This window comes from Chanodichthys erythropterus, chromosome 10 (assembly GCF_024489055.1).
Source record: "Chanodichthys erythropterus isolate Z2021 chromosome 10, ASM2448905v1, whole genome shotgun sequence".
Taxonomy (NCBI): domain Eukaryota; kingdom Metazoa; phylum Chordata; class Actinopteri; order Cypriniformes; family Xenocyprididae; genus Chanodichthys; species Chanodichthys erythropterus.
The window spans coordinates 13,572,438-13,600,136 of record NC_090230.1 but is presented as its reverse complement, the minus strand read 5'-3'; the positions used below and the strand labels follow the sequence as shown (position 1 = coordinate 13,600,136).

The 27,699-nt window shown below is 34.5% G+C and overlaps 3 protein-coding genes across 7 annotated transcripts; 1 reads left to right on the top strand and 2 right to left on the bottom strand.

The window, feature by feature from the left end:
* Nucleotides 1-1,187: 1,187 nt before the first annotated feature.
* Nucleotides 1,188-19,771, bottom strand: mef2b (myocyte enhancer factor 2b). 3 transcript variants are annotated; one of them, XM_067396117.1, is made up of 11 exons: nt 19,655-19,771; nt 17,324-17,475; nt 14,289-14,341; nt 9,666-9,731; nt 8,826-9,029; nt 7,063-7,185; nt 6,789-6,969; nt 3,664-3,827; nt 2,587-2,683; nt 2,375-2,477; nt 1,188-2,127 (listed from the first exon to the last, which is right to left on the bottom strand). In XM_067396117.1, exons 4-11 carry the CDS (start codon nt 9,717-9,719, stop codon nt 1,803-1,805), a joined length of 1,251 nt encoding a protein of 416 aa, XP_067252218.1. In that variant the 5' UTR covers nt 9,720-9,731; nt 14,289-14,341; nt 17,324-17,475; nt 19,655-19,771; the 3' UTR covers nt 1,188-1,802. The 3 variants fall into 3 exon arrangements, with proteins under 3 accessions (XP_067252218.1, XP_067252217.1, XP_067252219.1); XM_067396116.1 differs by lacking the exons at nt 17,324-17,475; nt 19,655-19,771 and having other exon boundaries at nt 14,289-14,608; XM_067396118.1 differs by lacking the exons at nt 17,324-17,475; nt 19,655-19,771 and having other exon boundaries at nt 3,682-3,827; nt 14,289-14,608.
* On the top strand, nt 19,495-22,177 carry tmem221 (transmembrane protein 221). Its single transcript, XM_067396119.1, has 3 exons — nt 19,495-19,903; nt 20,453-20,538; nt 21,382-22,177. Exons 1-3 carry the CDS (start codon nt 19,614-19,616, stop codon nt 21,882-21,884), a joined length of 879 nt encoding a protein of 292 aa, XP_067252220.1. The 5' UTR covers nt 19,495-19,613; the 3' UTR covers nt 21,885-22,177.
* Nucleotides 20,589-27,615, bottom strand: borcs8 (BLOC-1 related complex subunit 8). Of its 3 annotated transcripts, XR_010896071.1 has the most exons (7): nt 27,464-27,615; nt 27,183-27,295; nt 24,587-24,651; nt 24,403-24,510; nt 24,125-24,210; nt 21,691-21,808; nt 20,589-21,590 (listed from the first exon to the last, which is right to left on the bottom strand). XR_010896071.1 is itself a non-coding variant. In XM_067396120.1 (6 exons), exons 1-5 carry the CDS (start codon nt 27,498-27,500, stop codon nt 24,147-24,149), a joined length of 387 nt encoding a protein of 128 aa, XP_067252221.1. In that variant the 5' UTR covers nt 27,501-27,615; the 3' UTR covers nt 20,603-21,283; nt 24,125-24,146. The 3 variants fall into 3 exon arrangements, 2 of the variants coding, with proteins under 2 accessions (XP_067252221.1, XP_067252223.1); XM_067396120.1 differs by lacking the exon at nt 21,691-21,808 and having other exon boundaries at nt 20,603-21,283; XM_067396122.1 differs by lacking the exons at nt 21,691-21,808; nt 24,125-24,210 and having other exon boundaries at nt 20,607-21,283.
* Between the last annotated feature and the right edge of the window lie 84 nt (nt 27,616-27,699).

Below are 27,699 nucleotides of genomic sequence, written 5' to 3'. Positions count from 1 at the left end.
CTTAATTTAAAAACGAGGCCAATGTAGTAGGATTTAATAGTTTTACCTTGATTTCTTTAAGTCAAATAAACATTAAAAATACGTCTTTCTAACTTATTTACAGTGGGCAAAACTCCGGAAAACATAGTTTTGTGAAAAGTAAAAGTGATTCATGACTGTACAAAACTGTCTCTCACAACCTTGTTTCATCATGTCAAGGTTAATAGGGGAGAGTGGGGTAAGATGAGCCAGTGGGAAAGTTGATCCACCCCCTGTATCCTGGCAACCGTACCATTTTATTGTCATGTGACCATATATTTTAGAACCACCCACCCATCATTTCTGCCAGACTAAAAACGAGATGCACATTGGAGGAGTGGAAGTCGCTTATTTACTATAAAAACTTAAAAAGAATTTTTAACATAACAGATGTAATGGCTGTTTCATCAAAGCAAATTTATCCAGGTCTAAAACTATTTATGATGCATATAGGTGATTTAGCAACGTATAAAACCATGCAAGTCATTTAGCTAAATATTATTCTGAATTGGTAAGCTAGCTAGCGTTTCCTAAAATGGCAGCTATGGGGCAAAGTGAGCCAAATGATGTGGGGTAAACTGAGCCAGAGTTTTAACTTACCCCACCATAAGACAATGAATTTAAGTTAAATCTGAATTTTTTTTTTAATAAGAAACCATATTTTTAGAACCCTTTGTCATAGATGTATTCTGATCATTTAAAATCATAGGAAACATCCTGAAATTACTTTAAATACTTTCATTGTACTTCTACCTCATTTTCCTTGTCTTGAGGACCACATAAGTAAAATTACAGTAACTACTTCATGCCAACTACCATGAGAAATGCCCAAATTTACCTCATTATCATCGCCTCATTACGTACTAATAAAACAAATGCTTATTGGTCAATACAGCATAGTCGATAGTAACAGCCTAGTAACCAATCCTGTGTGTTCTAGCATTTAATAGAGGTAAATTATTTAATGATAACTTGGGCCTATTATAAAAAATCTTTATCTTTTAGTTCAGTGAGGCCCTCTAGTGGCCCCCAAGTGCATGAACCACTGATTTAAGTATAAGAAAGTGCTGGCAAATGATGCTCTTACATACTCATATGCGTTGATAAATGTATGACATACTACTCAAGATGTACAAATGAAATTCTTTAATTATAAAATAAAGGGTAGGCTACAATGTCTAACGTCAACAAGAAGCATTCAGATGCCTGATATAGTTATGTGCAGCCCTCTTGTGGACATTGCAACAAACTTCAACTGACAATACTTCAGGATGGTACATGGTGGTATGCAGCATTCGCACAAAATAACACAGGTACAAGTGAAAAAACAAGCATAGGAAATAAAATATTATGTCATATATAGGTAATGCTAGAAATAATGCAAATTAGCAAAAAAATTAGCAAGACAACATTGTTTTCTCATTTAAAAAAAAAAAAAAACTTTAAAAGTAGAAAAGCAGTCCGTTCCGAGTGAAGATCATTTACATGAAAATCATTTTTGGCTCCACAGTAATTTACACTATGTGGGGAAAAACAGAAATCCCCTTTTTAAACAGGGTCAGAGCTGATTTTTGAATGTTGCTCTGGTGAGTGATAATATTACCTTTTTTTACTTTACCTTTTTTACATCTGAATTACTGCATGTATATTTAAATTCTAAAAATAGCTGGGAAAGAAAATGTGATGCATCGCCTGTTAAGTAAAACAAATATAATGCATGTTTCTTTTTAACGTGAAGATTGCATCTCCCAATTAAAAAAAAAAAAGAATTTAAGATGGGGCAATTATCTTATCCATTCATTACTGATGTCATGTTGTTTCAGAGGCTGATTGCTTTTCCCCTCTCCGGAGTCTCTGTTTGGACCAGGCTGGCTGGAATAAGGGCCCTTCTGTATCCCGTCCCTCTCCATAGCTGTGTATTCCTCCGAGGTCTCTTTGGGCTCTTCCATTGGTGAGTGCTGCAGCATGTGATGGCTGGGGGGTGTGGCTGAGAGCATGTGCTCAGGAGAGGTGCGCTCTGATTTGATGCTCAGGTTGAGAGAGTGGTGTGGTGGCGAGGAAGGGGAAGAGCACTGCGAAGGGTACGAGCAGCTTCCTCCTGATGCCATCCTGTGGACAGTGACAAGAACATGACGTGCAGAGTGTCAGAAATACTTGTAATAAATAATTATAAATTAAAAATTAAATAACATAATAAATTAAAATCTAAATTATTTAAAATAATTTAAAACATTAAAAATAAATTTATTTTATATACTAATACTGTTTTATTATGTCGTGTATAAATAATATGTGTAATATATATATTATATATATATATATATATATATATATATAAAAAAGAAAAAAGTCTCACCCAGAGCTGATCATGGACTGGTGAGCCTCCTGGTGAGACACAGGTTGCCAGGTATTCATAGAATTGCGCTGAAAGCCTACAGTGTAACTCGGGTGGCTGTATTCTAAGACAGAACGTGACCGTTAATGCTTCCTTTTAACAGTATTAACAGTAGTTTTGTTACTGTATTATCATTTTCCAGACTGTGCTCTGAATAAAGATTGGGCCCCCACCTGAGGCCCCGTAGTTGCCCAGATTGTGCCCCAGTAAGCCTGTCTTCCCCATTGCCATCATGTGGCCCCCAGCATGCATACTCTGATACAATGCTCTCTAGATGGAAACAAAAGTACAAACAATATTAGTTTATTAAAATGACAGCATAAAGTATATCATTATATTTTATTAATTATATTATATTATATTATATTATATTATAATAATTTATAAAATTGATGTAAAAATATTATTAAACATTTAGATAATATTATATAATTATATAATATATATATTTTGTAATGCATTTATGATATAATATAATTTAATAAATTATTATTGCATTGTTATTTAGTGGATATAATATAATATAATAATTTATAAAATTGATATGACAAATATTAATATTACAAATTAATACGACATTATGCTATATTATGAAAGGTCTATAATATAATATAATATAATATAAATTATAATATAATATAATCATATGACAAATATTAATATTACAAATTAATACTACATTATGCTATATTATGAAATGTCTATAATATAATATATTTATAAAATTGATGACAAACATTAAAATTATTTTGTAATGCATTTATGATATAATATAATTTAATAAATTATTATTACATTGTTATTTAGTGTACATTTAAATATAATATCATAATTTATAAAATTGATATGACAAATATTAATATTACAAATTAATACTACATTATGCTATATTATGAAAGGTCTATAATATAATATAATACTATTTGTCATATCAATTTTATAAATTATTAATATTACAAATTAATACGACATTATGCTATATTATGAAAGGTCTATAATATAATATAATTATATGACAAATATTAATTTTTCATAAATAATTACATTTGAATGTATATGAGCAACTGCATTATTAAGCATTTTATAATGTTTATTAATGATTTATTTACACAAAATAAATAAAAAGGAGTTACCAGGAAATGTCCCCTAAGATAAAGTTGCCTCTTCCACTGTACTAAAGTTATATACAGTGACATATGAAGTTATGTATAGTGACAACAATACAGTCATTTCTGTGTACAAGTGAGTACTTTTGTAGACTCTCTCACTGCATTGGCCAAATTGCTGCGGGTTCCACACAGTCCGCTGTGAGCATCAATGCGACGTCCGTCACTGGTCATATTCAGAGGGGGCGGAGTCTTCATCTCCAAGGCCTTGCTCAGGTTGCCATGAGAAAACATTGAGTAGCCCAGACCTTCAGAGTCATATGGGAAGTGAAAAACAAGATGTGGTTGAAATTATATTTTCAGTTTCTCTCTCCCGTTCTCTCTGTCACTCACTGAAAGGAGAAGTTTTCCTTTTCAGACAACATTTAATCGCTATCTGTGCTTGCCACCTGTATGGAAACACATTTTACTGATAAGTGTGAGCTTGTCTTGAGGTGATGGCTTTGAATGTTTTGCTAAGGCTGATTTCGTATAGCTAGCATTTATGTATCCGAAATACACACAGTCAAATGTTTTGCATCATTTAAATTTTTATTTATTTTACACAAAATAAATAAAAGCATTTCAAAGACCATTTTAATGTGACCTTTTGACCTTTTGAAAAAGAAATAATGTTTATGCAAGAATCAAGCCCTGGGACATAAAAGCAACCATAGTTCAAGAAAAAATCCTCGCACGTTAAAAAGCCTGAGCGTCTACCTCTACATCAATCTATTTCGTGTCTCTTTTCAAAACCACCGTCACAATTAGAAGCTGCATTCTGATGCATGTGACACTTCTGCTAGCTTTTAGCGCAGGATTCTGACCACAGGTCTCTTTGAGTAGAATATTCCTATACCACACTACTAATAGTAATATGGAGGCGCTGCATCAAAGTCCAGCAGGTGTGACATTCTGCTCAGAAACCACAGCTCTGTCTTCAGCTACTGTTTCATATGTGTGTCTGTATGTATGCGTGGTTGAGAGGGAGGGCTGTTTCACATATGAGAACTTCCTGTGCGCAAATACTAAAATACTCGACTCAGGGAGCTTTCCCCATTGTCTTTTAGTGTAACACCATCCGACATTGACTATAATAAGTACAATACGGTAAACGGCTTTAGTGCTTTGTCTCTACAAAACATTGAGTGGAACAGAAATACGGTTTATGAGGTACATATATAGTAGTTTATGTAGTTAAAACCACACTATGTAACTTTTTTTGTTCAAAACAAACAAAATTTGAATGATGACTGAGTACCCCAAAAAACAAGGAACGTTCTCAGAGCTTTGAATAAGGTTCTCTCAGAGTTCTCAAAAACATTGTTCATGGAACGTTTTACTTCTGAAATGTTGTTGGACATTTGTTTTCGGAAATATTAGAATATTCAGAACTTTCAAAGTAATGTTCCCATAATGTTTGCAAGATGATAAAATGGAATGTTTCCTTAAAGTTCGCATAACAACAACATTATTTTCATAATTTAATGGGAACATTAGCAAAATGTTCATTAGAACTTAATTTTGTTCACTCGGTACATCATAAAGCCATCGTCCAAACCGTGTTTTGCCTTACGCTAAATGATTACGTTAAGCCAATAATAATTAGTTGTATTTTAGAAATGTCCAGGGAAACCGTGCGTGTTTAGCCTATGTCATATAGGTAAATAATCACAAGAAGGACAGGCTAAGGCTATATACAGATGCCACAACAACTCAAAACCAAAGTTTATATTTTCCAATTCTGATTTTTCTTATCAGAATTGTGAGAAGAAGTCAGAACTATAATGATAAAAATGTTATAGGTTAAGTTTAAATGTTATCATGCAAAATATTATAGGTTTTAGTATTATTTCATGCTGTAACTAGGGATAATACATCACCCACATATGTGAATATTATGTAGATCTATTGTTTACATCAAATCCATGCTTTAATGGTATAGGGCTTGCAACCATAAACATCTGTGTTTCACTTCAAAGGATTCAAAGATGGTATTCTGTAAAAATGAAAAAGACCATCTTCTTTTTTCTTTTTTTTACATTCCGATTCTAAAGGCACAACAAGTCATTTTTAGTGGTCAGATCAGTCTCAGTTGTAACTATTTAGCTACTTCTCACTCTATAGTGTCTAGCACCCTGACGAAGGCCTGTTTGGGCTGATACGCGTTGGTGTTTTTTAAGATGTAGCCCTGTCTTATAATAAAGGCTTTTTACCTTTCTAACTATGCGAGCGCCTGGACGTGGATTTTCTTGCTTTACAACAGGATCTACCTAGCATTTTTCATATTGTTCCCCTTCTGGAGCACCAATAGATTTGATTGATAGATGCGCCCCTGGATGATATATATTTTCTTTGATTAAGTCATTTTTTTCTCTTATTTGTTGAATCTTTCTTATTTTCCTCCACTTGTTACCACTTTTTTTCTGCCACCACAATGCACTTATGTAGCCCAGCCCCTTTTCAGTGCTGAGCTCGTTGTGATCTGTATATTTGTATTTCCACAGCATGAAGGTAAAATCTTACGGATTTATGAGTGAACCGCTCATTTTAATATCTTCTCGTTCAACTGACATTTGTTATAACATCCGCTGTAAACATTACAATGCTCATGATAACGTTCCTTAACTCTACAATAAGTAAATCCACTTCACCAGTTAATTACTCTTCTACAGCGACGCCATAGAAATATACAGAGCTACCGCAAAAACAGAAGTTCAAAGACAAAATTCTGTAGCTGTCTGTACACGTTTCTCTGGTGCATAAGGTCTGTATTTAGCAGGGGTGTCCAAACTTGGAACTGGAGGGCCACTGTCCTGCAGAGTTTAGCTCCAGCTTCCCTCAACACACTTGCCTGGAAATACCTTGATTAGTTGGTTCAGGTGTGTTTAATTGGGGTTTGAGCTGAACTCTGCAGGACAGTGACCCTCCAGGAGCAGGGTTGTTTATGTTGGTAACAACACCAATCTCTAAACCAGTTACTATTCTACTTGCCTATACATCGCACTTGCCAAGTTATAGTGTCATATCTGATATGAATAGTAATTGTTATATCTACTGCCAGCATTGCCAAACTTTTGTAATGTTCTTTAAAAAAAAAAATTAATTGAAGTTACATTGTGTAGCTTTAAATATAGAAATAGCCTTTATTTTAATATTGAAAGGTAAGTCTAGTAATGTCATCAAATATTTAGAAATGTCTTGGCTGTTTTAAATGACATGGACCTTACCTGCATGTGGACCCATGAGAGCCGGATGAGAGTTGGAGCTGACAGAACCGGTTGAGCTCGGTCTAGTGCACAAAGGTTTGTAGGATGGAGTCCGATGGGCACCTAGGGTTGGATTGGAGGAGTTGCTGTAGCCGTTTTCAGTACTTGGACCCATCACTTCTGGAGGGAGGAGTGATGGAGCCTGTGAATGGATTTATAAGATTACTTCAGAAGAACACATATGCATTTGCTACATTTTCGGTTCAGAAATTGTTTTCTGAAAGATTCTACTAACATAATAGCGTTGCCGAGCGATGGAGAGGTCCATGCCGTCGTGATATTTCTCCATTCCCATCGGCACGCTGTCTTCATGTTCGAGCTCTGAACTGTCCAGCCCCAAACCTTTCCTTCTCAAAGTCTGGAGTGGTCAGAAAGAAAGAGGGTGGAAGAGAGGAGAAAAGAGAGAATAGTATGAAATTGGGGTGAAGGAGCAGAAATTGGATCAGGGCATGACATATGCCGAATTCGAACCTCCATCTCCCAAATGAGCACTACAGTTCTGCTAGGCCACAGCTCTGATATGATTCTCTGTTCTATAATTCTCTATGAAATGGTAAAAGACATGTAAAAAAAAATAAATAAAAAAAAAATTATATATATATATATATATATATATATATATATATATATATATATATATATATATATATAAAATATTTTACTGTATAATAGTGTAATGAACCCTCCCACCCCCAAAAAAACACATGTATATATTTTTAGTTTGTGAACTCCTTGCAGAATATGTGAAAATGTGAATAATTGTAACAGAATAAGAGGTGTCATACAAAATGCATGTTATTTTTATTTAGTGATGTCCTAAATAAGAATAAGATGTCCACAAGACAAAAAAAAAGCTGAATTTATAAAAATTACTACTGAATACTGTGTGTTGTTACCTGGGTAGCGTTTACCAAAAGCATCGTAAGCTTAAGTTGATCGTAGCTCCATTGAAACCAGCTTTTGGGAAACGCTGCCCTGGATGATCCATGACTGCGACTGTTTTTTTGTTTTGTGATGGTTGTTCATGAGTCCCTTGTTTGTCCTGAGCAGTTAAACTGAGCTTTGTTCTTCAGAAAAATCCTCTAGGTCCAGAAAAAAATCTTCAGTTTTCCAGCATCTTTTGCATATTTGAACCCTTTCCAGCAGTGACTGTGTGATTTTGAGATTCATCTTTTCACTCTGAGGACAACTGAGGGACTCGAACACAACTTTTAAAAAAGGTTCAAACATTCACTGATGCTCCAGAAGGAAACACGACGCATTACGAGCGGACGGGTGAAAACGTATTATTTTTTTTAAATTGATATTTAAACAAAATAAGAAAAATTTGGACATCTTCATCCTGTTCAAAAGTTTTCACCCCTCAACTCTTAATGCGTTGTGTTTCCTTCTGGAGCATCAGTGTATGTTTGTACCTTTTTTAATAGTTGTGTTTGAGTCCCTCAGTTGTCCTCATTGTGAAAAGATGAATCTCAAAATCATACAGTCACTGCTGGAAAAGGACAAACAAGGGACTCATGAACCAACATCACAAAACAAAAAAATCAGCCGAGCGTGGGTCATCCAGGTAACCACACACAATATTGAGAATCAAGGGTATGTAAACTTTTGAATGGGGTAATTTTTATAAATTCAGTTATTTTGTGTCTTGAGGACTATATGTAAACTTTTTTTAATGTAAAATATCTTATTTAGGACAGTACTCAATGAAAAATAACATGCATTTTGTATGATCTCTCTTATTTTGTTAAAATTATTCAGACTTTGACAGATTCTGCAAGGGGTTCACAAACTTTCAAGTAGTACTGTATATAAGTGCAACTAAAATATATAGGCTATTATTTTACAACTAATATATACACATGTGCCTGTTTAAAATTGGGACTTTGTTTGGTTACAATTACATTAAGCAGAGTTAAACCGAACAGCGGTAGCCCACCTGATTTGGTGATTTACTAATAATGAAAACGCTTCAGAAGGGAGAGATTTGGCATGTACCTCCAGTATGTCAGTGTTTGTACGGCTCTCGTGAGGTTCACTGTATTCGGTGTACTTTAACAGAACTTTGTCCATATCAGTGCTGGCGTACTGGAAAAGACGGTTTGTGCTGTTGAAGATGATGAGAGCGATCTCGCAGTCGCACAACACGCTCAGCTCGTAGGCCTTTTTCATCAGCCCAAATTTGCGCTTGGTAAATGTCACCTTGAAGAAGAGAACAAACCACAGGACTATTGTTACAGAAACGTCTGATAGATGCCACAAAGCTATGATGGTTTGACTTCTCACGCTGTGTCTTTTTGGAGTCTTTTTTTGGACACGTCTTCGCTCGTTTAGCAAAAGCCGTGTTTCTCACCTTGAGATCATTTGCCATGGATTAAAATATCGCTTCCTGATGTTGAGCAAAAACTATATTAATTGTTAATGAGGTGTGAAAAATTTAACAAAGGCCCATGTTTGTGGTTTTTTGGCCCATATTTGCTAAAGATAAAAATATATGGATTAAAGTACAGCATGAAATCAAAATCAAAAGTAACATGCCTGGTTTTAGTTTGCACAACTGATCATTGCATATCAGTCTAACTGAAAAAAAGTTTTATATTATAAAAAAAAATCTTAATTGGAATAATAATTTCTTTGTCCCTAAAACAACATTTCGTTTGCCAAAATAAAAAAACAACAACATAATATTCACTTATAATACAGGCTAACATCCACCAATCAAATCATGTTAAAATCAAGCCCAAACCTACATAATTTCCTACTAAATATTCAGTTTCAAACAGAAAACTTTTGAATTTGTTGAATTTAAACAGCGTATGAAGTGAAAAGAGTACTGACCTGTCGATTTCGCTGGTCAAGAATCCGTGAAATCTGTATTTTCTTCCGCCCCATGATGCTGATTTTCTAAATCAGCAGATGGACAGAAATGTAAAATAAAGTCATTTATAATAAGAATGTGTGGCGTGTGAAACACTTTTTTAAATGTTTGTATAATTTACAGAAAATAACAACTGAGAATTAGATCATAATATATTTGAAAAATCAATATATATTGTGTTAGTATTTACAAAAAAATACAATATACAACATATTTTGTAGTAAAATATTATATATCTATATGCACAACAGTTTACAATACTAATTTCTGCAGAAACGTATGTATTGCTCTTGTAAATATAGTGGGAACTGCTCATGTGTGATGTTCAACCAATACCAATTTCCACTCCAACTTCCCAACCAAGGGTTACGGACATTTGTGTACTTATACCCTCCAGAGGGTTAGTTGGGAGTAAAGTTAGCCCAGGCGCGCAGGCTAACACCCCCACAGTCTGGGTTATCCCAGCACAAACATGAGCCTTTCCACAGGGCACGGGTTAAAAATATGTCATCTCCATTTAAAGGTAGACTAAAGTTAGCATTAGCGTTACAACCGCACTTAGAATAATAGTGTTTCAATGAAGGGAAATTTCCTGTCCACCCCCTGTTCTCCCATGAGCAAAATGGACACCAACAGTTGATTTTGGGGTGGGGGGAGGGGTAGTAAAGCTTCCTAGTTTAGGGTCGTCATTCATCAGAAACTGAAAGGTTTTAACCAATCAGAGATCATTAGTGATGCATTTCACAGATTGAGCCTGGGATTGCTAGTAGCTAAAGCTAACAACTTTTGTAAAAACAACAACAAAAAAACATTACAATTCTCCATCTTTGCTATTTTAATGCACATTTGGTGGTGAAGTTGCATTAGAATAACTAGTTTTAAAGCTAAAACGCTAGTAGCTAACAATTTGGTGAGTTACAGTATTGCATCTGCTAAGCTGTTAGCTGCATTTGTGATTCTGGCAGCTGACATGAAAAGCAAAAAAGAAAATATCTTCATGTTTCTGAACAAAAATAACAGACATTTTATGTTGATAAGAAGCACAATTCATTTGACATAGCAAAAAATCAAGATCTGTACACTAGGATTGTAGTTTCACATAGGCCTATAAATCAGTAAAATACAATCATAAATTTGGCTTGTATTAGCTATCAATCCCCCTGAGAAATACCGTTCAGACCTAACTCTGCTGATTGTTAGCATAGTGGCTAACTGATAAGCTAAAAACCCCAGGACTTCAGCTATGCTTTTTCCTCTCATGTTAGGCATGTGTAACCTCATCTATTTTTAAAATCTCAAAGCCAGTGGTTTACAGAGAGAGCGCCGCTGTTCCCACGATCCATGAGTGCCCGCTGCCCTCACACCCACCCCTTGGCACACAGGCAGACAAGTGGAGGAATCCTTGTTTTGTGCCATTATAACCATATAAAGAGAATACCAGCAAGATTCTCCGTACACCCACAAACACACACACCTACAAGATTTGACAGGTGGCCTGCATCAGGGTCGGGCAGTTGGTCATGAGATATAAATGTAATGCGGGGAAGTGAGAAGCATTTGTGACAAGATCGCTATCACCAAACTAAGTGTTGGGCTAAGTTTAAAGTTCCTCAAATTTGTCAATGCATTTGCTTTTGCTCACAAACCAATGCGACTATAAGCGAAATTACAATGTTCAATTTGTACAATGTACAATTTTAACTCTGGTTTTCAGTGACTTGTCTCAACAAAACTGATTTATGATGCTATAGTAGACATAACCACAGACAGAAATGTCATGCACAACACACACTCATGGTAATTCATAACTAATTTAAGTTTGGTGAATTGGTGGCGAATTTGTACACTCTCATTCATATGTTTTCATATGATCTGCTTATGGCCACTAACAGTTATGGAGTGAAAGTTTTACATTTTCTTATTAATCAAATTGTACCTACTCAACATTATTTTTATATATAATATATATATATATATATATATCAGAACCCATATTCCTGCTCAGGCCTGTAGTTTTGTGTCTGAAAGATGACATGATTAATGGCTGATAAAATGTGACTTAAACAGTCAGAACGGACAACGTCCCATTCTAAGGGTCAGTTGCTCACATGTCTGACTAGTTTATTAGCTGGTATGTACAAATATGACTGGTTTAAGATGTTTATGACAATATGAACTAATAAAATTCATATTTCTTTTCTGAATTCAAACCTATGGACTGATATTTCTTTTTTAAATGACTTTTTTAGATGTATCATAATAAAAATCAAGCCAAAAATTTGGTTGTGTATTTGTTAATTTGTACATGGCCCATATTAACCATGTCAAATTTTCATTTCTTTACATACATATTGGGGGGATATTTGAGGAATAAATGCACCATTGATCGCCTGGTGCATTTGTGTCTATATCCTCTGTCTCACCACCAATAACGTCTCATCTTGAATTCAGACAGATATTTTTCCCCACATCGGGTTGGCCGATGACATGTATGGAGGCTTAATGGAGTGGAGGGTGACGGGGTTGACATATCTATATAAATCACATTAATTATGTGCACTAATTTTATATATTATACACAAAAACATTTTCTCAAATATTACGAAATCATATGAATTTGTCACTAATTTGCCATAATGTAAAATAGTTAGCTATATTTTCTCATAAGATGGTGTTTTCTATTGAGATTCAGATTTTTGAGCCAAACGCTTTGGCAGGAATCAAGCTTGATAATATATATATTACTAATATACACTAAAGCAAATGCATTAAGAAAACTTATATTTTACTATTTTAAATAGATAATAATAATAGTAATATTTTGTTACATTTATATAGCGCTTTTCTGGATACTCAAAGCGCATTACATATGGAAGGGGGAATCTCCTCAACCACCACACAATTACAAAGTGACAAAATGTTCAAAAATTGTATTGCTCAGTTTACTTTAAGTTAGTTAACATATACAGAATTTTTTTTTTTTTAAGTGTAATTTACTGATTCAGCTGGACTGCACATGAAATTACATTAAACAACAAATTAAAAGTCGTAGCACTTAACAATGCAACTATTGCACCTCTGGATCCTGTCTGCCCTCGTGTACATTCAGCTTCCTGTGAGATTCTCCCAGAGGCCAGACAGACAGTGGAAAAGCATACACACAAACAGTGGCAGTGTTACACAGCACTCGCTCTGGGGCCGAAGGGGACTAATTGCTGGGTCCCTCATGGGGGCAACACCACCAGAACTCCAACAACAAACACCTTTGTGGAGACTAGTCAAAGCTGTTGGAGCAGGGGAACGCAAATAAATGAGCTCTAGAACACTAGAGCAAATAATTATTTGCTAATGGACGTCGTAACTGTTTCAAAACCATATGCAACTGGCACCTGTAGCGTACAGACATTTCAGCTGTTGGTGGCTGAAGCTAATGGTTTGTATGCGCATGTATCGGAGGGATGAGAAACCTGTGTGAGCCAAAAATAGTAAGTAAGACTTATATTTGCATACCAAATGACAAGAGCAAACGGTCTAAGAAGCTCAAGATGCAAAAGGAAGGCTACATATGGTTTCTAAATGTTTACGGCACAACATTATTGTTTGTGTTGTTATTAAAACACTTAAAAATAAATGCACATCAAGTCAATTTTAAGATATACGCTGGATGTATGGTTTCTGTATTTTGCAAAATGCAGCAAGGTCCCTGGGGTTTAAAATTACATCCAGGTGCAAGAACATCTATTAGATGACACAAATGTGTTTTGTGCAAGATTACATCCTTCGGATGACCTTTGTAGGCTCTTTAAGTGGAAAAGCATGCAACTGCAACTTGTAAGTTTGATTCACAAGGAGTTCCCATACTACAAAAAATGTACATTTAGAATGCGATATAAGTTGATTTGCGAAATAAATACATAAATAAATAATCTGCAAAATCAATAAATATAATTGCATATCCCAAAAGAATAAACATCTTGAAATAACACTTTCAGTTGTTGTAAATCTGCACTAAACTAGTGTGTTGAGAAAAAGCGTTAATAACACTTTATGTAATAAATAAAGCATTCTGCATTCATTTCTCACATTCTCAAGGTAACACTTCGATGGTGGCTTGATTAAAACTAGCGAGCGAAAGAAAGGCCTTGTTTTTGTGCCAATCTTCTGCTTCAAATATGTAATTGTACTATGATCTTATTTTGATAAAAAATATTATTTTGCAATTTATTTATATATATATATATATGACAGGTTGAACTATTTATAATTATAATGACATATATATATATATATATATATATATATATATATATATATATATATATATATAATTATAAACACACACACACACACACACACATATATATATATATATATATATATATATATATATATATATATATAATATATTTATTTATTTATTTATTTATATTATTATAAATATCATTGGTTCTATAAATAGTTCAACCTGTCTAATAACTTCCACGGTCACTCATATGTAAGACTAAACGCAAAACTATAGTTAGCTAAACAGTTATATAGTTAGCCTATATATAAATATATTTGAAAACAACAATATATTTTACCTGGTTTTGACAGTTAATCAGTCGGTTGAGTCGTTAAGAACAGCGTCACCAGTCTGCAAAAGAAGATGAATCAGTTGAATGAGTTGGTTGAGTTCACATCACCTGATGATCGTCGAGCGTTTTTGACAACAGCTCATCTCCAGCTGTTCATACTGTAGCAGCATCTTGCAGAGAAAACCACGCCCTCTCAAAGTTTGCATTGGCTGAAAGAGACGCCAATCATCTCCAGCTGTTCCTATAGCTGCGTCATCAAGCAGCAAAATGGCACACCCCTCTGGCGTTCCCATTGGCTGAAAGAGACGCCCATCATCTCGGCCTGTTTTCACTGTAAGCAGCAGCCGCTTACTTTTTTGCACCCGCCTCTGTCGAGTTTCATTGGCTGCAAAATACGCCATCACTTTTGTTCTGTCATTCATTGAATAAAAACCTCATCCGATACTCTAAATAGGCACTTAAATATTAAGTGTACAAGGATTATCGTTTAATGATGTAGTTAAAAAAGAAAGAACTAGCGCTCTGTCGTTTATAATGTGTAGCACATTCAGCGTTATAAAACTACCTTAAGCAACTTTGAATCACCTCCTAGCCTATTAAAATTAATAACACCACAGAGACATGACCACATTCATCGAGGATTAAACTGAAGGTCTAAAGCTAGATTTTCTGAGCAACACTTAATAATAAACTTTCATTCTAAACGTTCATTTTATAGAAATAGATCTTATCACTGACGCCTTATTGGAGGGAGGGACCTCTATAGTTTCTGGCCTGTGAAATTTGCTTCACGTTTCATTTTTATAAAATAAATAAATAAGTAGTTAACTTATATTGCACGTATAAAATTCCATTTTCTAAAGATTCACATTGTTAAAATTCCTAAATCTTTTTTTTATTTATTAGCTAATTATTTTTACAACATAGTAACCTCAATATATATAGCCTAGTCGATTTCATGCAGGGGACAGAACTTCATCAGCGATGGCTTAAATGCAAGTAAATCACGCCTAATGGAAGCCTGTGAGATGCACTCATGTGAATTGGTTGCTCAACTGACAGCTTAACACAAAGATGCATTTTGTTCTTTGCAGGTCACCCTTTCACATTAGCCTGGCAAGACTATGATAAAATGTTCTTTGGATTCATAGGTTGTTTACATGACAACGATTTACTTTTGTTGGTTGTTGTCTGCTTAAACTGTTTTTATTCCACAGGAGCTGGATGGCTCACTGATAAAGCAAGACATCACTTCACGTGTTTTGAAGATTGTCACCACCAGCAAGGGTGACAATGACCCCTGTCCCACAGTGGGGATAATTATCGAAGGAACCGAAGCTTTTACAGTGTCTGATGTACCCCGAGCATGTGCTTACCTCATGGTACTGGTATATGCTCTAAACTTGAGGTACCCCAAAGAACTTAAATATACTTTTGAAGTATTTCAGAAGATATTTCTGCAAATCGACATTGGCAACCTCTCTTCAAAGGTTCATGCCTTGAACAATAAATTAATTGTTTAAAGCACTTAACTGTTTTTTTTTTGTTATTGTTGTTTTTTGTGTGTTTTTTTTTCTTCAAATAAAACCAATTTTTTGAATTCAAAATTTCTTTAAAAGGTGTTCACTTTTCCTACTGCTTAATTTTTATCTGCTGATTTAAAGGGTTAGTTCACCCAAAAATGAAAATAATGTCATTTATTACTCACCCTCATGCCGTTCCACACCCATAAGACCTTCGTTCATCTTCAGAACACAAATTAAGATATTTTTGTTGAAATCCGATGGCTCAGTGAGGCCTCCATAGCAAGCAATGACATTTCCTCTCTCAAGATCCATTAATGTACTAAAAACATATTTAAATCAGTTCATGGGAGTTCAGTGGTTCAACCTTAATGTTATAAAGTGACGAGAATATTTTTTGTGCGGCAAAAAACAAAAACAAAATAACGACTTTTCAACAATATAGTGATGGGCCGGTTTCAAAACACTGCTTCGGAGCTTTACGAATCAAATCAGTGATTCTGATCTCCTATCAAACAGCTAAACTGCAAAAATCACGTGACTTTGGCGCTCTGAAGCAGTGTTTTGAAAATCGTCCATCACTATATCGTTAAAAAGTCTTTTTTTTTTTTCGGCGCACAAAAAGTATTCTCCTCACTTTATAATATTAATATTGAACCGCTGTACTCACATGAACTGATTTAAATATGTTTTTAGTACATTTATGAATCTTGAGAGAGGAAATGTCATTGCCGTCTATACAGGCCTCACTGAGCCATCAGATTTAATCAAAATATCTTAATTTGTGTTCCGCAGATTAACGAAGGTCTTACGGGTGTGGAACAGCATGAGGGGGAGTAATAAATGACATTATTTTCATTTTTGGGTGAACTTAGGGTGAAGTTTATGATGTAATTGAATTTGTTGTTTTAACATTGTTTTAATCACTTTTAAATACTGTTTACTGTTTAAACTACTGTTCTCATTGATTGATGGTCATTGAATAAATACTGTTGCTTAGTGATTAATTTTTACCTGCTGATTTAATCTTTATGATGAAATTGAAATTGTTGTTTTAACATTTAGCTAACTGAATGTGAATAAATATTTTGTAAATTGAGATGCTTGTTTACTGTTTTCTGGCACTTTTAGAAAAAGTACCTTGAAAAAAAACGGCTTGCAAGGATACATTTGTAAATATTACTTAAAGGTTTATGTTGGATATACTTAAAAATGATAGTTTGTAAACTGATAAAATTGAGTTACTTAAGAGTCGATGTTGAAAACATGTAAAGTCTAATAGGATAAACGCTAATAAAATGAGTTCAAAATACTCAAAAAGCTGATGCAAATAGTTGCCTCAATTTTATTGAGTAAATGCGGCACAATATTTTTTACAGTGAACCATAATTTCATTTCAACATGTAATATAACTTTAGCCATTTCCATTTATATAGTGTAAACTATCTTAGCAGACTTGCACAGACAACTGACCATAAAAAGTGACAATGAGATGCAAATACACTGTAAAGAGGTTACCAATATCTCTCAGTATTTCTCAGTGGCTTTAGTTCCCCTGCGAGACTTTAATCTGCATGTCATCTGATGCAAGAATTAGCAAGTTCATGTCATGCTCCCGAAAGTCCCTCAGCATCCCTCCTGCAGGAAGCTCAGTGTTTTCGGATTCCCTCCTGTCTCGAGAGAATATAAACAATGATTTTAAAAGGCATATTAAATATGGCTTAAACATCTCTGAAATGGACCAAATTCAGTATAGATTAGGGAGAAAATATTTATTTATAAATGTATTTTTTGTGTGTGTGTCTGGCTATTGTGCCTAAACAGTTCAATCCATTCTTTCTTGGTGTGATGAACATTTTTCCACTATAAAGAACCTTTTGAGCAATGTAAACAAATGCTGCAAAAGGGAGTTTTGCAGTGATGCCACTGTTCCCCCAAAGAACCTTTCAGTGAAAAGTTCTTAAAAGAACCATTTTTATTTACTGTGAAGAACATTTCAAAAATCTAAAGAACCCTTTTGTCCAATGGAGAGGTTCAATGGATGTTAAAGGTTCTTCAAGGAACCATAGATGCCAATAAACCTTTATTTTAAAGAGTGTGTGTTCTGTAAAAAGCCTCTGTGACCAAACTCAAATGTCCAATAAAGCTCTTTCTGATTATAAAATAGGTGAGAAAGTTAAATAATCAGACAGAATCATAATTTTGAGACTCATATGGCCAGCCTACTTATTTCTGGGTTCTTTAAAGCATCATTATTAAACTAGTTATTTGTGGTAAATGTTCTCCTATGGCAGTGGGGTGTAAACACTTATTATACCCTATAACTGGGTCTCAATCAAATAAAGGAAACTCTGGAAAGTGTCAAGTGTCAACTTGTCTTTTTTTCCCTGAAACTTCTCACTTCTGCTTTTGACAGCATCAGCGGCCTGACGTTTTTGTACATGTGGTGAGTCTCTCGGATTCAGAAATAGCCTCTCTGGTCAGTGTTCATGTTTAGGCGATTCTTCAGGCAATGTTTTTTTAGTGTCACGCTTATCACGTTAAGCACAGCGGCAGACCTTGAGTTCCCATCAGCACATTCTGAGCAAAAAAATAAATAAAAAAATAACCCCACCTGTGCATTCAGAGTTAAGGTAACAAGCAACATTTCACCTTTATGCAACTAAGATTAAATAATATATGACACTGAAATATATGGCAATTTTAAATTATATTCATAAATAAAACACTCAGATTGTTACTAACAAAGGCCTACCGATCGATGCTCTTTGGATCTTTAATAATGCTTTTACACCTGTAACATATACAAAATGAAGAGTGAAGTTTTGCTTGTGTAAAATGTCACAATGCTCAGATCAACTTAAAATCAAGCACTATTCTCAGAAATCAAAACATATGAATGACTGTGATGTGGGCTATTCTTCAAAAAGCTTTCCATTGCCTTAACTAAGCGTTCTCCGGAGTACAATACACATCTCTAAGGCCACCAAAGCAAAGCTCAGTTTTAAAAGGGAGCAACTGCTCTATATTTGCACCTTTCAAAACACATAAAGACAATGCAGCCACTGGGTCATGTCTACCTTAGTGCTCTCAGACTGCATTTTTACCAATCTATTATTATCTTTCTTGTCATGTAGTTCATTTTTGTGCAAAATAATGATTCTCTATATATACATATTTTTGTGGATGGTGTGAATATGCACTGTTTTATGGTGGTCTTGTCATGCAAATGGGCCCATTTTACTCAAACTCAATGAATGAGGGGGGAAAGTATTCTAGAAAGTTCATAGTCACAAAATAAGAAATACTAGCTTTAGAAAAATAGAAATAAAAAGTCCTTTGTTGCATTTTTTTAAGTACTGTATATTATATTATATTGTATTTATTTTATATAGTCCTATAAAGCAAAATACGGGAAACTTCGACCATATACACCTGTTGCATGCACTGGATAACAAAACTTCCTTCGCGCATTCTTTCCTTGAGAGAAGTTAAAACTTTTCAAAGGCCAAATAAGTGTAGGACGAGTAAGTTGTGGTATGTCTTAGGCGAATAAATCCAAATAAAAAGTCCATTGTTGCATGAAAATGCTTCTAATCTGGGGATTTAAAGTGGATCACATGCTCTGACTGAACAACAGCGGCACGAGAGCACGCGCATTCCACAGCAGCCTCTCGCGCATCGTTTGTTTTGCGCCTTAAGAAAACCGCGAAGAGAAGATAGCGAGGAAAAACATCATTTTTGATGGACTATTGCGGGTTCAGGGGTTTGTTTGTGTAGTAAATCGGACATTTATTCACTGTCGGACATGACGCATTCCTACAGTCAGCGTTCTCTCTTGGTACTCACGTTTTTAGGGATTTTATCCGCAATAATGTCCGTGTTATCCGTCATTTTGATTTGCCAGCTCCAAACGCAACAAGCTGCTATAAAACATTCGCCTACTTTCGTGTCGAGTGAGATCACAGCCGTGTTAATGCCCGTTTCTACGGTGCTCTCAGCCTTGTCCCTAACACTCAACTTGAGCTCAGTTGTTGTGTGTTTGCTTCACAGCTATTTCGCGACTGAAATATGCCGAGGAGAACCAGATACACAAAGGTAATGGAGAAACTTACTATGTAACGTTAACTTAGTTACAGAATATCGCACCAAGTGAGTGACATAAGAAAGAGCGAGAGTACAATAATCACTTTTCAAGCAAAACAGAAAAGAGTTTGTTGGGTCTCAAATTATATCACAGTAATGCTCTTCAGACAAAATTGGATTTGGAAAGAAAAATCATTTGAGGTTGTCGAAGTTTAGTCGAACATTTCCATAGTACATGTGATGAATCACACCTGAGTGAACTTGAGGTAATCTGACTTCATACATCCAATAAAGTCACCTTGAAAGTCATTGAAATTAAATATTTGTAGCTCAAGTATCCAAATACTTTTGGAGGCCATTGTATATCAAACATAATTGACATTTCAAAGCTCCAGAGCCTTTTTCTAAGATATAAAACAGATATTGAACATTTTAAATGATTTCTGATTCAAAAGGGATTTGTTGCTTTACGTATTCTGTCAGGACTTTGAAATCCTATTTGTTTTGCAAATTAAGGCCCTGCTATTAGTCCCCACAACTTTTTTTTGCTTATATCCTAAGGGCCGATTGGTTTCTAATGGATAGCAGGATTGTCCGGCATGTGACTATTGGGCTGTTTTGCCTTGGAGTTTCAGTTTACTTAGCTGGTAAGTGCACATGAAAACCACAGAAAAGTCAAGACGTGAATTATACTAAAAAACTTTAATTATTAAATTCAGGATATACACAATTACACATCATAGTTAGAACAAGTTGCTGCAAAATATGTATAAACTGTAACTAAAACACCCAAAGCAGCTTATAAATATTATACGCCAATCCTTACATCTTTTATACAAAAAGATGTCATCTTTTTCTTTTTGGCTCTTTGGTATGGAAGCCCATTTCCATCCTAGAGTACATAAAATAGTGGTAACTGCGATTTTATATCTTCCAGTTGTGACTTTATATCTCATAAATGTGACTTCATATGCCACAATGCAACATTAAATCTTGCAACTGTGATATTTTTATCCACAGTTGCAACTTTATATTTCCCAACTGTGACTTTACTTCTCACAATGTGACTTTAAATCTCATAATATAACTTTGTTACATTGTCAGATTACATTTCGGAATTGTGATATTTTTCCTTGCAGATGCAACTTCACATCTCACAATATGACTGACCTTAAGTGTAACTTTGTTTCGTATTTAGACTCAGAATTAACTTTTTTATTTTTAACTCGGAAATGGCGTACCATACTTTAAAGTAGCATCAATATGACATTGTGGCACCAAGTGAAAGTGGCATATAGTTTCATCCATGTCTTCATCAGTGATCAAGTTTATATCCCAGAGCTGTGCTTTTCTCCTCCATCCTTTAGCATGCCAGGATCCAAAGCTCTTTTCCTGTAAAAAACAAACAATATGTTAGTGTATATATATCATTCAGAAGTCATAGTATGGAGTGATTTGACATTAATATTAAATTTTTTTCCCCCTCACAGCCATGTCCATTTATATGTTATTGGTGTTTGAAGTTGAGACCGGCATAGCCAGTGTGTGCGTGCTCTCCTCTGGTGTTCTCGTTCTGTTACTTATCGTTATTCACTCCCTAATACGGGCCGCACATACAGCCAAACACTTCCGCAGGGAACACACCCACACCATGTACCACAACGACCCTGAAAACAGCCTTGGAATCCATACGTCGAACCTAAGCATTACGGAAAAGCCAAGGAGGCAACACAGCTTAGCCAGCCTGCATAGACATTTCATCAACCCTGCTCACATCGATCCTAAATCGCAGTACTCACCATCCAACGGGCCTCACGTTCACTCTAGCGATAAGGATGGCTACAGTGGTGGTGGGAGCGGACGGACACACCGGACACTTTCGACAGACTCTGGCCTGTTTCACACACAGACAAAACCCTGGAACGGCGTCAACAGCGAGATGAGATCTATACTAGCACGCAAAACCACGGTCAAGGATTCAACTTTAGTATGAATAGTATCACATCACATCTATGTGGCTATATATAAAGTGCCATATCTTTAAATATATATATATATATATATATATATATATATATATATATATATATATATATATATATATATATAAACACACAGTTGCAAACAAAGTATGTGAACCCCTTGCAGAATCTGTGAAAATGTGAATAATTTTAACAAAATAAGAGAGATCATACAAAATGCATGTTATTTTTTATTTAGTACTGTCCTGAGTAAGATATATTTTACATAAAAGATGTTTATATATAGTCAACAAGAAAAAAAATAGCTGAATTTATTAAAATAACCCCATTCAAAAGTATGTGAACTATTGGTTCTCAATACTGTGTGTGGTTACCTGATGATCCATGACTGTTTTTTTTTTGTTTTTTTGTGATGGTTGTTCATGAGTCTCTTGTTTGTTCTGAGCAGTTAAACTGAACTCTGTTCTTCAGAAAAATCCTCCAGGTTCTGCAGATTCATCAGTTTTCCAGCATCTCTTGCATATTTGAACCCTTTCCAGCAGTGGCTGTGTGATTTTGAGATCCATACTGAGGACAATTGAGGGACTCAAACACAACTATTAAAAAAGGTTCAAACATTCACTGATGCTCCAGAAGGAAACAGGACGCATTAAGAGCTGGGGGGTAAAAACTTTTTAATTTGAATATCAAGGTAAATTGTACTTAAAGGTGCTACAGAGGATCTTTTTGTCGACTGAGAAACCAAAGACTGAGTTTTTGACAGCTCATTTCGAGGGAACACCTCCCAAAACTTGTGCACGAGTATTGGAACACGAGTGTTTACCACCGGCATTCTCTGTATCGTGTTAGTGGATTCATTATGTCGGACTCACCGCATAATCTGCAGTTGTTACTCCTGTCTCCTGACAAAAACATTGCATGCGGCGCCTGTGGAGTGTGGAAAGTTACTGGAGCGCGCAGCCGCACTCGTCTCTCACAAGGAACGTCATGGCAGTGATTGACAAGCCAGTGATGATCACGTAAACGATTGGCTGATGTTTTTAAGGCCCTACCTCGTGCACAGATGATGTATATTAATATTATTCCTTTCAGTGCACCTAATAAATAGTCTTTTATCAGATAGGAAAGACAGTTTCAAGTAATATTGCAAAAATGTATAAAACAAAACATCCTCTATAGCACCTTTAATTTTACTTCTGGGAAACATGTAAGTATCTTCTGTTGCTTAGGAAGGGCAGTATTAAATGAAAAAAAAATTAAAAATAAGAAAAAATGGGACATTTTCATCCTGTTCAAAAGTTTTCTGTTTCAAAAGATTTTTCTGAAGAACAGAGCTCCGTTTAACTGCTCAGAACAAACAAGAGACTCATGAACAACCATCACAAAACATAAAAACAGTCATGGATCATCAGGTAACCACACACAGTATTGAGAACCAATGGTTCACATACTTTTGAACAGGGTTATTTTAATAAATTAAGCTATTTTCTTTCTTGTCCACTCTATATAAACATATTTTATGTCAAATATCTTACTCAAGACAGTACTAAATAAAAAATAACATTTTCACAGTTCGATTATTTTTTCTTGCAACTGTATATATATATATATATATATATATATATATATATATATATATATATATATATATATATATATATATATATATATATATATATATATATATATATATATATATGTGTGTGTGTGTGGCTCTTTATAATGTCTTTATAATCTCTGCATAATGTCTATGCATTATTGTCTTAGAAGGTGGCCAAATTATTTATGTGACATTTAAAGCAAAATATATAAAAAACTGACAATTTTTTTGTACACCTAATATCACCTTAAAGATGTTAGAAATCACACTAATTATTCAATTTTAAAATATTGTGAAATTACTACTGAAATACTTGAGAATTTGTGTAGCTGTTATTGGATAATGAATGTTTTCTTTTACTTTTGCTTAAAATACATGTATATATTAGTTTATTCAATGCACTGCAGCAAACGTGATGTGCTACAGAAAACTTCAACTATAAAAATGACACTTAAATTACATATACTACATAATAATGAATTAAATGTGTAAGAGAAGCTGATTTTAATTGGTATTTAAAATGTGTCATAATAAATCTGAAATATGACAAGGTTTCTGAACTTTTAACAACAATTTTGTAAATAAACCACAAAATTACTACTAACACTGCATGTGTGATGTAGAAAGACACAAAAATGAAGTAAAACTAACCTTGAAGAAAGATTTCCATGAGTCAAGGTGGTGTGACTGAAGTGTGTGTGGGTGTATCATTTAGATTAATTGCAGGTTTCACATCACTGAAGCCACATGCATGTTTAAAAACAGAAAAAGTGAGCAAATTAAAAGTGAAGCAATCAAGCAAAGAAAAACTGAAGAAAGCATGAAAATGTCAAATTTACAGTTAAAAGTGAAGTGACACAAAACTTCAAAAAAAAAAAAAGGAGAAAAGAATAATAGTGAATGGAGTAAAAATGGATAGTGACTACAACCTTCGTCCTTGCAAGCTGCTCATCTGTTCCTTCAGTGAAATGGCTTGGCGCAGAAGACCATCTATGTTCTTGAAATAGAGGCTACTATTTGTCATGCTTTTAACCGCACTGAAAGAAAAACAGCCATGAAGTATGTACATAATATAAATAATCAATTTGTCTGTTTATGTAACCGAAATCTCACCTGCATGCATATTCAACAGTGTAGATTGCTCCCTGACTCTGCTCCTCCCAGCTCTGCATGTCTGTCTACAAATTCATACTTCATTACAACACTAAAGACAGCTTAGGATGTACATGTGTTTTATTGTTAAATATTATTTAACTGGCTAACAAAATAATAATGATACTACATTTGATTTATAATATGCTTTTCTCATACCCAAAGCTCAATAAGAAAGAAGTATAAATACAAGACAATAATAATAAGCAAAACAAATGCACAACATAGAAAACATTAACACCCTACTAAAAAGCATGAGTCAAACTAAACAATATAAACTATTTTATAAAGAAGAGTTTTTAATAGTTGCTTAAAACAGATGAGGTTGTGCTGAAATTGAAGTCTTTAAAGGGTTAGTTCACCCAAAAATGAAAATTCTGTCATTAATTACTCACTCTGTCACTCCACGCCCATAAGACCTTCGTTCATCTTCAAAACACAAATTAAGATATTTTTGATGAAATCTGAGAGGTACACGACTCGTCCATAGACAGCAATATAGGGACTAAAGACATCGTTAAAATCATAAGCTGTTTACGTCCAGTGCTTCCAGGTTCTACGTCAGAACGCCGACTCATTATTGGCCGGCTCCTGCGTCAGCATCACACGCATGTGTTGTGGTTCTCATGTGTCTTTTCATGATATCTTTAGTACCTTTCTGGACCTTGAAAGTGGTGGTTAAATTGCTATGGTCATATACCTCTCAGATTTCCTTAAAAAATATCTAAATTTGTTTTCTGAAGATGAACGAAGGTCTTATGGGTTTGAAACGACATGAGTGTGAGTAATTAATGATAGAAATTTCATTTTGGGGTGAACTAACCCAAATCTGCCATAGTTAAAATAAGCTGGAAATAATAAACAAATTAATAATATATTACACTGCAGGACATTGCTTCCAGTAAAATCAGTCTATGAATTTATAAATGCTAAAATTATAAAGATAAAAATATGCTGTAAAATATTTATATTATTTGTCGTAACAAGGCAAGGCAACACCTGAAAATCCATATTTTTGAGCCCTGTGTGTATTCTATATTGTATCAAATGGAAAGTGAAATGCTTCTACTGTGACATTTACTATTATAAAAAGAAATGACCAAATGACAGTGTTTGAGCAAATGTACTGTAATCTAGTAACTGATTATATGTAATCTGGATGAGATAATTAGATTCCAAAAATAATTGTAATCAGATTATATTACGTTTTAAAATATTCATAATAGGAATACAGTTACTTTTTTTATTGAATTCATAATTACTTAGTCACAAAATGGCAGTATATTATTCAGAATTCAATGATTCTCCCTAATTCTTCTTTTTTTAATCTTTTAAATTTTCCTTTCTCAAAAGTTTTGTAGAATTGAACTGTCTAGTCAGGTGACTATAATACATGGAAAATTGAGAGGCTGCAAATATTATTTTGCAGCATCTCAAATTTCCATGTATTATAGTCACCTGACGAGACTTCAATTATAATATTTTATCTTTTTCCTTTTAGTTAGTGTTTTTATTTTCAAATTTATTATTTCTTATATAGTTTAACTTTTTATGATTTAAATAATTATTAAAGGGTTAGTTCACCCAAAAATGAAAATAATGTCATTTATTACTCCCCCTCATGCCGTTCCACACCCATAAGACCTTCGTTAACCTTCGGAACACAAATTAAGATATTTTAGTTAAAATCTGATGGCTCAGTGAGGCCTCCATAGGGAGCAATGACACTTCCTCTCTCAAGATCCATAAAGGTACTAAAAACATATTTAAATCAGTTCATGTGAGTTCAGTGGCTCAATATTAATATTATAAAAAAACGAGAATATTTAGTGATGGTTTCAAAACCATCGATTTCAAAACAATGCTTCAGGAAGCTTTGGAGCATTATGAATCAGTGTGTCGAATCTGCTGTTCGGAGCACCAAAGTCACGTGATTTCAGCCGTTGGCAGTTTGACACGTGATCTGAATCATGATTCGATACACTGATTAATAACGCTCCGAATCTTCCTGAAGAAGTGTTTTGAAATCGGCCATCACTAAATAAGTCGTTATTTAGTTTTTTTTTTTGCCGCACCAAAAATATTCTCGTCGCTTTATAATATTAATATTGAACCACTGTACTCACATGAACTGATTTAAATATGTTTTTAGTACCTTTATGGATCTTGAGAGAGGAAGTGACATTGCTCCCTATGGAGGCCTCACGGAGCCATCAGATTTCAACTAAAATATCTTAATTTGTGTTCCGAAGATTAACGAAGGTCTTATGGGTGTGGAACGGCATGAAGGGGAGTAATAAATGACAGAATTTCTCATTTTTGGGTGAACTAACCCTTTAACTAAAATGTATGAACCCCCTGCAGTAACTGAAACACTTCAGGACATATTAAGATAGGACATATATTACCTGGAATATATAATGTAATAGATTACGTTACTAACTACTGTTTTTATTATGTAATTTGTATTCAGTAACTTAATGGTAATGTGTAAGTAATCTACCCAGCACTGAATATAGGCTAAGCAATGTCAGTGAAACGCATAAACACAACGCACCTTATGTTGCACGAGCTCTGGCAGGGATCTCCTGACGTGCTCTTGTAACCTATAAAGCGCTATAGACGGTTCATTGGCCAACACATACATACTCTCTGTGAATTTATCAGTCACTGCAGCAGAAATACACAAAACAAGCGATCATTATTTCTCCGTCAGCTTCGTAACAAATAAGATGTAAACACATAAAAGCTGTTTAATAAGCTCAGTTGTGTAAATTAAATGTTATGAACATGAATCAACATGCATACGAATTCTGAATCTAGCCATGGTAACGTTACCTCTTTTTACTTTTAACTGCATTTCTTGATCCTCCATTTTTATTATTAATATACAAATAATAAACGTATGACAAACTTCCTTCTGATGTGATCCTTATGATTGTGTTCCCAAAACATCATCCGTATGAACACCAACCCAACAACTAGTTCCTAACCACCAGTTCGAATCTTCTGAATTGACTCAATAAAGAGAATCATTCACTGAATCGTTCAGTTGCTCTTTCAGCAAATGTTCT

What these genes read in the sequence shown, in the direction of transcription:
- mef2b (XM_067396117.1), bottom strand. Translation starts at nt 9,719, where the DNA reads ATGGGGCGGAAGAAAATACAGATTTCACGGATTCTTGACCAGCGAAAT. An exon ending in CAGTGAGAGAGTCTACAAAA is followed by an intron (nt 2,684 to 3,663) that starts GTACTCACTTGT and finishes GTTTCCATCTAG; the next exon opens with AGAGCATTGTATCAGAGTAT. An exon ending in CAGTCCATGATCAGCTCTGG is followed by an intron (nt 2,128 to 2,374) that starts GTGAGACTTTTT and finishes CACTGTCCACAG; the next exon opens with GATGGCATCAGGAGGAAGCT.
- tmem221 (XM_067396119.1), top strand. Translation starts at nt 19,614, where the DNA reads ATGACGCATTCCTACAGTCAGCGTTCTCTCTTGGTACTCACGTTTTTA. An exon ending in GGAGAACCAGATACACAAAG is followed by an intron (nt 19,904 to 20,452) that starts GTAATGGAGAAA and finishes TTATATCCTAAG; the next exon opens with GGCCGATTGGTTTCTAATGG. An exon ending in AGTTTCAGTTTACTTAGCTG is followed by an intron (nt 20,539 to 21,381) that starts GTAAGTGCACAT and finishes TCCCCCTCACAG; the next exon opens with CCATGTCCATTTATATGTTA.
- borcs8 (XM_067396120.1), bottom strand. Translation starts at nt 27,500, where the DNA reads ATGGAGGATCAAGAAATGCAGTTAAAAGTAAAAAGAG. An exon ending in CAGAGCTCGTGCAACATAAG is followed by an intron (nt 24,652 to 27,182) that starts GTGCGTTGTGTT and finishes ATGAATTTGTAG; the next exon opens with ACAGACATGCAGAGCTGGGA. An exon ending in ACTGTTGAATATGCATGCAG is followed by an intron (nt 24,511 to 24,586) that starts GTGAGATTTCGG and finishes TTTTTCTTTCAG; the next exon opens with TGCGGTTAAAAGCATGACAA.